This window comes from Panthera onca, chromosome D2 (genome assembly GCF_046562875.1).
Source record: "Panthera onca isolate mPanOnc1 chromosome D2, mPanOnc1 haplotype 2, whole genome shotgun sequence".
Lineage (NCBI taxonomy): Eukaryota > Metazoa > Chordata > Mammalia > Carnivora > Felidae > Panthera > Panthera onca.
In genome coordinates, this window is record NC_138349.1 from 39,694,391 (window position 1) to 39,708,413 (window position 14,023).

The following is a 14,023-nucleotide window of genomic DNA, read 5'->3' on the forward strand; positions in this document are numbered from 1 at the left end:
CCAATTCCTCAGACTGGCTTGCCTTTCTGGGCGGGAGACCCCACGGAGCAGGTGTCCCACAGGGCACAGGAGGGAGGAGGACCTTTCCCCTTCTTATTTCCTCACTCCCCTGTGTCCTTCTCAGCTCTTCACTTTAGTTAGCTCCACTGGCATTTATGGAGTGCCTACTGTATGCCTGGACCCTGGAACTGTTCTCAGTACCAGTGGTCCCTGTCTTTTCTTTTCCTGTGCCCCTCCCCCACGTCTACCTCAAGCCTGCCCCAGGACTAGAAAAAGAAAATGCCAACTCCTGCCATGAAACAAACTCAGTAAAGGAAGGTGGAGTTTTAACTGAATGTGGCTGTTTTTGCAAGGCTCATTCTACAGTAGCTGAGCTCCTCCCGGACACTGGGCAGCTGCCCCAAGCCATCCTTGCTTAAGGTGGTAAGGACAAGCAATCAGCCAGGCTGCCCAGTGAGGGAACAGGAGTCCAAACACCTTCTCTCAAGCATTCTCATGCACGTGGATCTGTGTGGGACATTGGTAGACACAGGTTTTGATCAGGGCGTCTGAGTGGGGAGAGAGTCTGCATTCCCAGCAAGCCCTCGTGCTGGTCTCTGGACCTGACTCAGAGCAGCGAGTGGTTGTACTTTGCTTTCCTGGGAAAAAAAAAAAAATCTACTCATCTATTAAAATTACACTAACAAGTATCAACCCATCACTTGTTACCCTTTAAAGCAAAAGGTTGCCTCATTTAGAGCCTGGCAACCAGGGTTGATTCAAACTCTAGCTGTCATCTTGGGAGAGCTGTTTCGGTTTCCTCTCTGTAAGATGAGACTGATGAGGTCTAGCTGCTAGAATTAAGAGATTTAAGTGAGCTCCTGTTTGCAGTGGCCCCACGGTGCTGTCCGGCACACCGTTAGGTGAGTTCCCTCGAGTGTCTCCATTCTGGATGCTAGGGAGGACTTTCTCCTCATTCCTGAGCCCGAGGCAGGAGCCGGCTGGAGAGCTGCCTCCTCAGGCACTGCCACTGCCCATTTGCTAGCTCTGCTGGGCTTCCTCTACCCCTATGGGAGCAGGGCTGGAGGAGCCACTCCCGCTCCTCCTTTGACAAATGCTTATTGAGCTCCTGGCGGGGGGGGGGGGTGGGCAGAGAGGAATCAAAGGTGGCCTTTGGTCCAGCTCCAAGAAATTCACAGTATAGTGGGACCAAGTTGTGGATAGTTCATCATAATAGCATGGAGTAGCTATTCCTTAGGAAAGGAGTGCAGGGGAGGAAGTAACTAGGGGCGGTGGGGGAGGGGGACTGCATTAGAAATCTGCTTTCCAAGAGAGAAGATGCCCAACCTGGGTTTTGAAGGATGCATAGGAGTTTACTATGCTGATTGGAGGAGTAGAGGGGATGGCATTTTAGGCAGTGAGAATTCTGGTGAGCCAGAGGGACCAGAGTAGAGGTCTGTGTGGGGAAATGGTCAGAAGGTGGGCAAGGAGCCCAGCCTTTACCTGAGAAGGGGAGAGGGGGAAAGTACCGTGGTGGTCCAAGAGGCTCAGCACTTTAGTGTCAAGAAGAAAGGAGCTGGTTGTCAGATGCACTAGAGAGATCGGGGGAGGTTAGGGCTGTAGGGCCCTTCGGATGCAGCCGCTAGGAAGTCACCAGTGCCCTGGATGAGAGCACTTTCCGGGGACAAAGAGGACAGGAAGAAAAGACCAGGAAGGAGGTGAGGATTCTTCCGTGAATTGGGTGTGAAGGAAGAAAGAGGATGAGTGAATGAGAGAGGAAGACCCAGTGGAAGGAAGAGGATAAAGCTGTGCTGCAGACAGGATTTTGGACTTGTCTGCTGGTCCCCCAGAACGCCAGTACCTAAGGCTGCAGCCTTTAATATTAACAGTGAGTGATAATTATGGCACGACTTGCTAATGTTTGTGGAATTCTTTTTTGTACCAGTGTTTTCTGTACATCATGTCAGCCCTGCAAGGTGGGGCAGTCATGTGCCCATTTCATAGATGAGAAAACCGAGCCACAGCAAGATTAGGGACTCGCCTAGGGCCACGTGGCCGGGAGGCGATGGGGCGGGATCTTAGGCCGGGCCCTTAACCCCTGTGCTGGCCAGCACCATCTCAGCTGCCATCTGTCGGGGACTCCCAGCCCTATGCAGATTTGTGTCCGAACACAAACACTTGGGTCGGGGGTTCTGAGACTCCCTGGTCCGGCCCCCGACCAGTGCCTGGCAGTCCCCTGTGCATGGACAGTTCCTGATAGAACCCGCAGACCCAGAGCCTCGCTAGCCTGCATCCCCGCAGCCCACGCCATAGCGTGCCACTGTGCCCATGGTTAAACCCGGTCCCGCCTGCGGAAAACAAACTTGTGGCCGAGGTCGCCAGAGACACCCTCCCCGTTGAACCTCCAGCTCGGGGCAGTCGTTTCCGTGCCACTTCTGGATAACTCCGGTGGCTTGTGTCCTCCGGGCCACCTGCTCTGCCTGGAACGCGGCTAGCCCTCCTCAGGAAGCTTTGCCCCCAACTCCAAACAGCCAAACTGTGAAGTGGAAAATGGAGAAGCTGTTAGAAGGAAAGGGGCAGGGGAAGCAGAGGCGGCGAGGGCTCTCCCCTGTCCTGCCTCAGAACAAGCACCTTCCCGCCTGGCTGTGTGACCTTGCGTGAGCCAGGCGCCCTCTTTTGGGCAGGTCCTCTTCGTGCCGTAACAGACCTTTGAAGCCCCGGTATCCCTGTTGCGATAAGCATGTGGAAATGTTTTGCCTGTAGATGACATGCAAATATTTTCCTCCTAATTCCACTTCTTTCTGAGTCTCTGGCTTCCTCCGAGTACTGCCACACCCCACCGTGTTGTCAGTGGCAGCTTTCTGTTTTGAAGTCAGAGAGACCCAGCTGGGGAGACCGTGAGCCACATGGGGCTGTGACTCACCCCTGGTTCCTCACAAGATCCCCCAGGGCCGAGGACGTCTTTCCTGGACACCATCTCGTACTGGGCTGGGCTGGGGCTGCCGGGATTGTAGAGGCCTGGGAAGGCGTCTCCTCCCTCAGAGATGAGTCCTTTTCCATCTGACAGTGGGTGTCACAGGGACGTTTGTTCCTCTAGTTTAACAGTGGTTCTGTGCCAGGAGGCTCAGCCGACGGGGGCAGGTGGAGGAGGAAGGGGCAACAAGTCTGAAAGAAGCTTCCCTGGGGGCCTGCCTAGTGGTGGTGAGGCACAAAAGCAAGTGTGTAAAATAAACATGTGTGGGGGAAACCCCCCAAAAAACCCCAAAACACAAAAAACAAGCACGTGTGTAAAAGGTCCTCCTTCCCGGGGAGGGGTTGGGGTAGAAGGGTCGAAGACACCAGCCTAGAGGAAGACACCAGCGTCATTCTCCAGCCCCCCGGGGTGTTGAGCACCTGCTGTGTCTGCCACTATACCCAGGCTGCACTCCAGCACCTTCCAAGGATTCAACCTGTCAGTAGCCTGCAAGGCAGCTGGGTCATCCAACTCACAGAGAAGTCAAGGCTCATGGCCCCTCGGCTCGCTCCTGGGCAGTGTGGGCTCCTAGGGGGTCCCAGGGTGGCATTTGTGAGACTGAGGGGGGATGCGGAGGGGAGTCATAAAGGCATGTCATGTTCTGCCTCGGGTGCCTTTTCCATGTCTGGCAGGGCTGGGAGGGGCCCCCTGAGTTTCCTGCTTATCTGCCAAGTCGCTGCACTCAGTCACAAAGACTTGCCGCCCTCATGCATGCTCCCTGGTGCCTCGCCTGCAATGAGACAGCCATGTGTCCCCATCAGCCAGGTGGACTCTGGACAAAACACCCAAACTTCAGTCCTTTGATTCTGCTGGCAAAGGTGTGCGGTGGCTTTGGGACTCCTGAGCCTTTCTGTGACAGCACTTGGGCCCCAGCCAGCACCTCCCCCATCCCCCTCGTCCCCCAAGTAGTGAGTCCAAGGAGGTTCCCCGGGCCTGCACGGGTTAGGGGTACTGCTTCCGGGAGGGGCTGGGCTCTGCTTGGGAGGTGGGTGGATAGGAAGGGGAGTTCCCTGGCGCCGGCCAGCTTGGTCCCCTGCCCCAGGTATTTGCACTGCCCTGCTCAGTGATCCCTGCTGCCTGAGCCACCGGAGCACCTGGAGGTCTAGGCTCAGCACTGAGCAACACAGACTCGCCTTTGCCCTCCAGGGGACTAAGGCAGACTCAGGTATTCGTGTTTACTGTACTTAATCTGCCATCAGCACTGCAGACACAGCATCACAGGCAGCCCGGTCTGGGGAAGGGACGACTTCCCTGAGATCAAAGGAGGAGTTGGGGGTACTCCAGGCGAGCCCTCCAGACACCCCATAGGCTCAGGAGGTGACAAAAGGGGCACTGGGTATTCCATGCAAAGCCCCAAGCGAGGACATACAGGTAGGAGTCTTGGACTCTGGAGGAGTGGACAGTGAACATTGACAGTGGGGAAGAGACACGATAACTGCCTGGTATCCTCAGCGGTGGGTGTGGCCGAGAGAGAGAAACTAAGGCAGAGTGTGTCCCATGAGCACTGGCCAGAATTCCCTAGCCTCTGTCCTCCATCTTGCTTGAGTTAGTAGGGAGGTCTGGGACACCTCTCACTCTCCCCCACCTTCCCCAGGCACATCCCACAGTCGCCTCCTCCAGCCAGCCCCTGGGATTGCTCAGGCCACTCAGATCTCACTCTTGAGTACCTGCAGCCTGCATTTTAAATTCATCAAGCTCCTGTCCTGGCTTATTTTGCTATCCTGTGTAACGAGCATTTGGAAAACTATCTCCCTCAGCACCAGGCACAGAGCCAGAGTTAAGCAGAAAGCAAAGGATACGCTCGATGGAATCCCTCATCCCCTAAAACCCCAGAGGACTAGGTAGAGCAGCTGCAGAGGAGATAACGGCGCTCTGTGCCTGGACGCTTTGCACCGAGGGGGGGGCAGCAAAAGTTTGATGAGTGAATGAATGAAGGCATGGACAAAAGCAGGCGTGGACGGGACAGGAGGCACTGTGGACAGTTCTCAAGGGCAGCGGCCAGTCTCTTTCATAGGGGAGATGCCGTAGGGAGAGCATCGGTGTAGGTACCTGCTTCCGTCCTGGTTCCACAAAGCTGACCCCTCAGAGCTGCCCTGGGTTCATTTCCTTGCTGCCCAGGAGGTGTCTAGAGGCCTCATGAGACCACAATATGAAGGGGCTTTGCAGAGGGGGGCAAGGCCAGAGCGAGTGCCAGTGGGGACGCTGTCTCCTGGTCTGCAGGATGGAGAACCTGTTCATCAACCGCTTCATGCACATGTTCCAGTCTTCCTGGAGCGACTTTGCCGACTTCGAGAAAATCTTCGTCAAGATCAGCAACACTATTTCGGGTGAGTGTGCCTTTGGGGTCTCTCGTGGTGCTGGGGAGGCTTGCCTGGGAACTGGAAAGGGCTGTCCTGCCCCTCTCCGACAGGCTGGGCCCCCGTGCCCCGGGTCCCGCGTTCACTGCCTTCACCCTCCTGCCCAGAGGTTTCTCCTCTTTTGGACATTCAAGACTGAGCACCCTCACCCTCGCTTCATCAAGTCTCAGAAATATCAGAGCTTTGTGTTTACATGAATCGGCCATTTGTGGCGCTTCTGAGCAGAGTAAAGGCAGAACGTAGCTTGTGTTTTAAGGATTTGCATGAAAGCGACTTTGGGTCCCCTTGGAGCAGGATGTGTTTGGTGAAGCAATAGCACTGTACTTGCCAGGGATAGCACGGAAGGAAAACACGGCAACAGAAACATAAGGAAATGGGAATGATGGGTGAGGGACGGGTATTGAAGTAAGCACCAGGTGAAAACTGCCTTTGTGGACTCCTCCCCAAGACTCCCCCGCCTCTGCTCCCCTCCATCCCCCTCCGTCTCCCTCCATCCGGGGTGGAAGGCCTTGAGTCCCTTTTTCCCCAGAGGCACAATGTTGTACAGCAGATCTCTAGAACGTATCCATCTTGCTTAACTAAAATGTTACACTCACTGATTCGTATCTCCCCATTTCCCGTCCCCGGCCCCAGCAGCCACCAGCCCACTCCTTGATTTTATGGGCTTGACTGTGTTAGACAGCACATGTGAGTGGAATCGTGTGATATTTGTCTTTCTGTGACCGGCTGATCTCACTCAGCATAATGTCATCTCCACGTTCACTCACGACGTTCATCTCATATTGCAGAATATCCTTCTTCTTAAGGCTGAATGCTGTCTCATCATATGTATACAACACACTTCCTTTATCTATCCCTCTGTAAATGGACACTTAGGTTGTTTCCGCATCTTGGCTATTATGAAGTGTGCTGCGGTGACGATGGGAGTGCGGATTTCGCTTCCAGATCCTGATTTTAATTATTTGGGATAAATACTCAGAAGCAGGATCATTGGATCCTACAGAAGTTCTATTTTTAATTTTTTGTGAAGCCACCCTACTGTTTGCCACATCGGCCAAGCATTTTGCATTCCCACCAACCCATGCACAAGGGTTCCAGGTTCCCCGTGTCCTCACCAACACCTGTTGTCTTTTGTTTTTATAACAGCCATCCTGTCAGGTGTGAGGCAATATCTCATTGTTCTGAAACGCATTTCCCTGATGATTCGTGACATCGGACATCTCTTCATATACCTACCATTTATTTGTATGTCTTCTATGGAGAAATGTCTGTTCAAGTCCTTTGCCCATTTGTTAATCAGGTTATCAGGGTTTTTTGCTGTGGAGTGGTAGGAGTTCTTTACCGATTTTGGAGATGATGCGTTATCAGATGTGCAGTTTGCAAGTGTCTTGTATTCTGCAGGTTGTTTTTTCACTCTGTGGACTGTTTCCTTTGCCGTGCAGAAGGTTTTTAATTTGATGTGATCCCATTTGCCCATTTTTGGTTTTGTTCTTGAGAAAGGGATTCCTCCGGAACCTTCTGAGCCGCGAAGGGCAGCTCAGGGAAGACAAGGTGGTGCCATGGCCTGACCCAGTGGCCAAGCAGTTGGGCACAGCAAGCAGAGTTCCAGGTTGACCAGCTGTGCAGCAAACACCTGGGAGAAGGGACCCAGCAGCGACTCTGGCCCTCAGCCAGGGTCAGGAGGGCTGCAGCCCGGGTTGCCCCCACTCGGAGCTCAGGCAGGGCCACGATCTTCTCCCCCATAGAGCGAGTCATGAAGCACTGGCAGGAAGACCTCATGTTTGGCTACCAGTTCCTGAATGGCTGCAACCCGGTGATGATCCAGCGCTGTACAAAGCTGCCCGAGAAGTTCCCTGTGACCACGGAGATGGTGGAGTGCAGCCTGGAGAGGAACCTCACCTTGGAGCAGGAGATCGAGGTAGGACCGGGTTGTCTGGTGATGCTGGCCAGGGCCAGCTCAAATGGCCAGGTCACCCTCTGTCAAGCGGAAACCGCTTTCTGCTGGCCAGTGCTCGCCAGCCCACAGGCCACGATCTCCGGGCTTGTCTGCCGGGCCCATGGTGAAATCGGCTGCCCTCTGCGAAACGATTTCTTCCCTTCCCTGGGCATTTATGGAAAGTCTCGTGACCAGTGCCAGAGGAGGGATTGAGGAGGATACTTCTCAATGCTCAGGGGCTGGGAACGTATCCATATTTTCAACATCGATATCACTAACGGAAAGAACTCCCTCTGAGCAGGAGGTCAGTTGTGGGCCAGGCTTTGTGAGAGATGCTTTACACAGACGGTCATCAAATTGTCACCCACCTTGCAAAGGTGAGGAAACTGGAGGAAGAAGCAAACCTTGTATCAGAACAGAAAAAGAAGGGAGAAAATGGATGGAATTTTTAACTTTCAAATTAGAAATGTGAGTGTCTCCTGGTTCTGCCCTCACCCTCTCCCCAGACCTCCTCTTGGATCACCTGCAGGGACTTAAGGGACAGGAATGGCCCTTGCTCTCCAGTCACTTGACCTCTTCCACCAGATCCAGGATAGCAGGGCCCTTGACACCTCCCCGCCCCCCAGGTGTCTAGGTGGCATTCGGTTTCCGGTCACCACGTCTTGTTTGCTCAGCTTGCCTTGGGGCCCAGCTAGAGAGGGATGGTCTGTGCCATCTGTGGACAGACCTGCCAGCCCCACATCCTGCCTACCTGACTCTGGAGCCACCTGCCAGGCTCACATCCTTTGGGAGTCCCACGCCCCATGGCAGGTGGTCCCAACCCCCTCGCCCTGACCCTGCCCTGGCCCCAGCACACTACCTGGTCACATGGACAGTTGACAAGGACAACACATGCCCCCACACAGGCACACACTCACACATGCATGCACACAGAGCAGTATTCTTTTGTAGACTTAATTTCTGGATAGATTTATATTGCTTCAGGGGCTATAGGTTTCACAATTCAAATCAGAGAATCAAAGAACCTTGAAAGCCACAGAATCCTAGAACTGGAAGGGACTTAGTAGCTCTCTGGCAGGGGAACAGCTTCTGCCTGGGAGTCCTTGTCACCTCCGGAGGTGGCGGGGGCGGGGGGGGTGCATGGTGGCTTTCTTTGTCAGAATGGTCATCTTTCCTGTGAGTGATGGTCTTGAGGTTTAGCTGTGGTTTTGGTCATGAAGCAATAATTTAATAGCCGCCACTGACTAGAGTCTTACACACCATCCGTCTCATTCAACACACTATCCCATCTCTTACACACACATCTCTCATCTCCTATGGCACAATTCCTCATTTCCTGAGTCAGTCCTTAGGGCCAGGAAAATGGAATACGAGGACCAAAAAGAGAGGACAGGGACACCAGACAGACAAAACACCAATGTCTACTACAGAATCCCAGAACATCAGAACTAAGAGATAGGATTTTCCCCTTCACTTTTCAGAAGGATGAAACTGAGGCCCAGAGAGACGAGGTGGGAAAAATAACAGAGAAATGCCCCAGGTACAGGCCCAAATCCCAGGCCTCTTGGTTCCCTGGCCTGGGTTCCCAGGGCCTCCTGTTAGCCTGGCATCATCACCTTAACTAACCTGAGTCTTCTCAAGATTTGATCGGCAGCCACTCCTTCTGTGCAGTACTTATGATGGTCCTCAAACTCTGTCCTCCCCATCCCTGTCCCACATGCACTGCGGACAGACTGCTCCGAGCTCATCACTGGTGTCAGATGACGGCCATGGCCCTTAAGGAGGAAGGTGGAAGGAGGAAGGTCCTTAAGGACCAGGCCCCTAGCTCCTTTCTGGTCTTTGGTCCCCCTCAGCGGGATTCCTGAAGCATGTGCTCGGTGGCCCAGCTGGCAGAGTTGTGAACACACATCTCACCCGAGCACCTGTGGACCCGACCTGCCACCGGTCCTCTACCCAAATTCTTCAAGCTCTTGGGCGCCTGGGTGGCTCAGTCGGTTGAGCGTCCGACTTCGGCTCAGGTCATGATCTCACGGTCTGTGAGTTCGAGCCCCGTGTCAGGCTCTGTGCTGACAGCTCAGAGCCTGGAGCCTGTTTCAGATTCTGTGTCTCCCTTTCTCTCTCTGACCCTCCCCCGTTCATGCTGTCTCTCCCTGTCTCAAAAATGAATAAATGTTAAACAAAATTAAGACAAATTCTTCAAGCTCTTGACTGAGCGGGCCCCAGCTTTGTGAAAGGAACCCTCACAGCACTCAGGTTGGGCCCCCTCTAGAAGATCCAAGTGTATTCCGCAAAAGGTGGCTTTCTCCCTTCCCCAAATCCCAGGCACGTTCAATTTTTTTTTTTTTTTGAAGTATAATAACCACAGAAAAGAGGGGCGCCTGGGTGGTTCAGTCGGTTAAGCATCCGACTTCGGCTCATGTCATGATCTCACAGTTCCTGAGTTTGAGCCCCACATCAGACTCTGCGCTGATGGTGAGGAACCTACTCGAGATCCTCTCTCTCTCTCCCTTTCTCGCTCTGCTCCTCCCCCACTTGCACTCTCTCTCTCTCAAAATAAACAAACTTAAAACTTTTTTTTTAATAACCACAGCAAAGAGTAGGAATCAGGAGTGTCAGCAAGCTTGATGCATTTTCACCAAGTGACCCCAGCATGCCACCAGCCTCAGACCAGGACACAGAACACCCTACCCAGGAACACAGACCCCCTCCTGCCCCTGTAGGCTCTCCCCTGACCCTGAAGAGCCCACCCTTCCCCAAACCCTGAGGACCTCCTTGGACCCTGCAGACCCCGCTTCTGCAGACCCTGCCCCCCTGCCCCTTCAGCCCTGCCCCCCTCCAGCCGAGCTTCCACCCCTGCAGACCTGCCCCTGTCTCTCCTCCAGACGCTCAACTTTGCCTAGTTGTGAACACCATGTAAATGGAGTCCTGCAGCGTCATTCTTTGGAATTTATGTTCTCTTGTGTACTTTATCTGCACTCTCTCTTTCTTATCAACCTACCGCTGTGGGTTTCAACATCTTTCATGAGGGTCTAGAAGCCTCCATCCCCAGAAAACCACCGCAACCTCTGAAAGCTCTTGATGTGCATCGGCCTTGAGTCGGGGGCCAGCACTATCAATTCTGAACTCCATTCAGACGCTGGGGCCTCGAAAGCGCCTCTCCCTCCCTTAGGCCTGATTCTCGGCTCCGTCCCTGGCTGAGACTGATGTGGACATATTTCCCCTTGCCTCCCACAGCAGGGGAACATTTTCATCGTGGACTTTGAGCTGCTGGATGGCATCGATGCCAACAAAACGGACCCCTGCACTCTGCAGTTCCTGGCAGCACCCATCTGCTTGCTGTACAAGAATCTGGCCAACAAGATTGTCCCCATTGCCATCCAGGTAGGCGGCCCACCCTGCTCCCTTCCCGGACGGCTCTGCCCTCGGCAGCCAGGGCCCCGGGGAGGAATTTTCTAGGTGTCCACCGGAACCTCCAGGAGGAAGAGGCCACTCTGCTTCTCATCTCCTCGGGAGGGTGCCAAGAGCTGAGGCCTCTGCCAGGTGGACAAGAAAAGCCAGAACTTAGGGCTCCCTGCCAGCCATGGGGAGGGCTGTCCGTGAGGAGCAAAAAGGGCTTCCCTCCCCCAAGATACACTGGACATCTTCCTGCAGAGCCAGGTGCTCCGCTGAGGACCTACCCTGGAATAACACACTACACCCCGCCCCGACTCCCAGCATCCTGGTTGTTGGGCGGGGGACACAAGTCCAAACACCAGAAGGGGCCAGGCAGGGGAGGCTGCAGGATGAGCTGGAGATTTAGGCCACAAGGGGGCATCATGGAGGCTGGCCTCACGAACCAGCCCAGTCCTGCGATGCTGCCTTCTAGTGTCCACAGGTTGTTCTGTACCAAGGAGGAAGGAGAAGGAGAGAGGAGCAGTCTGGGGAGAAGAGGCAGGGGCAGAGCGTCACCTCTCCCATTCCTGGCTGCCCTCTGCTTCCTCAGAGCACCAGGCACATTGTGGCCACTGGTATTCAGACAGCAGGAAAGAACCCCCACCCAGGACAGCACCAGATGTAGGTCTGTGAAGGGGGGCTGCTGCACAGGGGCCCCCATGGGGAACAGGTGGACAGGCATTCAGCAAACTTTACTTTGAGCCAGCTGTGAACCGGGCATTGAGTGCTGCGGGCGTAATCACAGATGGTTTTGAGGTGCTCACCATGTGACAAGACTGTCCCAAAGATGACACCGTCCACAACCCCTTACCTTCAATTCTGAAATCTAAAAAGTTCTAAAACTGCTAGGTTTTTCAAAAATTTGCAGCAAATTCATTGGCAGCAAAACTTGCTCTGAACCGAAAGGAGAGACTGTTTAGAAGCTTTGCCTCATTCGATGTGACAGGCGTGTGTAGCACTGCCGAAATATGTGTGTTTGATTGTGAAATATTACAGGGCATGGGAGAGAGGTGTCACATAATGAAGTACATGCACTGCCAAAATCCTAAAAATTCTGGATTCTGAAACACTTGGCCGTCAGGGTTTCAGAGCAGGCCCCGCCTCTGTTCACGTGGTCGTCATTACAACTCCAAGGGCGGGGATCACTGCTGTGGATCATATTCAGCAGATGAGAAAACAGACACAGGCGCACACAGTCCGTACAGCCGGTATTCACGCCAGGCCGTCTGGCTCCAGAGTTCGAGCTCCCATCTCCTGGTCTCAGGAGCACATCTTCCCCCAGAGGGATTCCCAGCCTATCAGAGAGAAGCCCTGTGCTTCAGAAACTGAAGGGACAGGCAATGCAAGAGAAGCAAACAGAGATAGGAGATCAAGGAGAGGAGCCATTGACCACGAGCAGGCACCTTGGAAGCAGCCTGTCCTCCAGAGGCTTCTTGGAGGGGCCTGGAGTCAGGGGCCTGGCTTCAGTCCCAGCTCTGCCACTTGTTAGCAGGTGTGGGACCCTGGGCAAGTCACAGTGTTCCTGAATCTCTTCCCTCTACCGAAAATGCAATCTTTGCAAACTGTAAAGAACCACAAAAATGAAAGCAAGTAAATCCAAAATCTGGTTCTTCAAAAGGTCGAAGAAAATAAATCACCCTGTCATGAAGCTAATGAAAAGGGGGCGGGGGGGAGCAAAAATATACAAGATTAGGAATAAGAAGACATAATCGCAAGAGTGCTTTTTTTTTTTTTTTTAAGAGTAATAGCATGGCAACAAATTTGAAGAAGCTGAAAGGGATGGGTAAAAACCTGGCAAAGTATAAATTATTAGAAGAAACTATAGAAAACAGGCCAGTATCCGTGTAAGCAGTTGGGAAGCTGACCAAATGTCTAGACTGGTGAACGGCCCATGTGGTGAGCAGCTGAGCTCCAGCTAGCCTGTAAACAGCACACATTTCCAGGGCTCTTTCAAGTATTTCAGCTCCTGAATTCATTCTCTGAAGCTGGCATAACTTTCATGCTGAAACTCAAAACAGGCAGGCTCCAAAAAAGCTGAACAGAAGACCAATCCAAGTTACAAAGACAGATTTTAAAGGAAATCCAAATACGACAATAGCAAAGTGAATGTAGCAGTGTCATGAATGACTAAGGGGTCATAACCGAGCCAGGTTTATTCCTAGATGTTTCAATAGCAAGAAAACACAATAAGGCTTCTGATTGTATCAAGTGACTCCAACAGGGAACTTGGTAGCATTTAGCAGCCCCAACTAGTAAATATTAAAATGTGCCAGAAGCAATCTATTTCCCTGCGATAGAGATAGGAAATCTCATTCAAAAATGGTAAGCCTAAAGCCATTTCTGTTAAAATCATAAATAAGAATGCTGATGTCACCACTGTCACTCAACATGGTCCTGGAGGTCCTGGAATCCGCAACAAAGAAGAAAATAATCAATGTGAGAGAGAGAGAGTAATGATGTGATGGTGGACCTGGAAAACCTAAGACTCTCATTTGTCAAAAAGCTATTAGAATTAACACGTGGATTTGGCAATGCGTCTGGATACATATGCTCCTCAAAAGCACCAATTGTGTTTTGCCTGCTAACAATACGATATGATACCATATAAAGAAAAACTGTAACATCATTTTAAAGGCTATAAAATGAAATCTTCACACGTGCTTTCTTTCATATTGAACAAGAGAAGTTTATGTCAGTCCTACCAAACTTAATCATATAAATCTAATGCACTTCCAATTAAATTTTCAATCAGGCTTTCTTTCTTTCTCTTTCTTTCTTTCTCTCTTTCTTTCTTTCTTTTTTTTGGGGGGGGGGGGTGAGAGGGAGATGTGAAAACCAAATAGAAGAAATTAAAGATACATATGGAAAAAGAAGTGTCCAAGGATAGCCAACAATTCTTTGAAAAAGAAAAAACAAGGAGGGCTTTCCTTGCTTGGTATTAAGGAATACCATAAGGTCCCTGTTCAAGGCAGGTGCTATGCATAACAGACAGAGTGGGGGTAACGGTATATAAAGAGGCCAGAAATAAGCCCAATACATAAGAATTTAAAGTATGACAATGGTGGTTTCTCAGTAAAAAGGGATAGAATTTCAGTGGTACTATCACAACTGTCTTCGCATAAGGAAAAGATTAAATTGGACTCATATGTCATACTAGTTACAGAAATAAATTTCAGATGAAGTAAAGATTAAAATGGAAAAAGTAAAAGAGAATTTAGGAGAACAATGTATAATGTGGATGCTAAGGAGACTCCTTAAAGTAAAAACAGGAAACCCAGAAGTTATAAAGGAAAAGACAGGCATATT

General features: G+C 51.9%; 1 protein-coding gene across 1 annotated transcript in view; it reads left to right on the forward strand.

The window, feature by feature from the left end:
- Positions 1-14,023, forward strand: part of ALOX5 (arachidonate 5-lipoxygenase) — a 50,345-nt gene that overhangs the window by 27,620 nt on the left and 8,702 nt on the right. Inside the window, exons 5-7 of the mRNA XM_060642135.3 lie at positions 5,213-5,319; positions 7,095-7,267; positions 10,520-10,666. Of these exons, the coding sequence (XP_060498118.1) occupies positions 5,213-5,319; positions 7,095-7,267; positions 10,520-10,666 (427 nt within the window). The remainder of the gene's footprint in view (positions 1-5,212; positions 5,320-7,094; positions 7,268-10,519; positions 10,667-14,023) is intronic.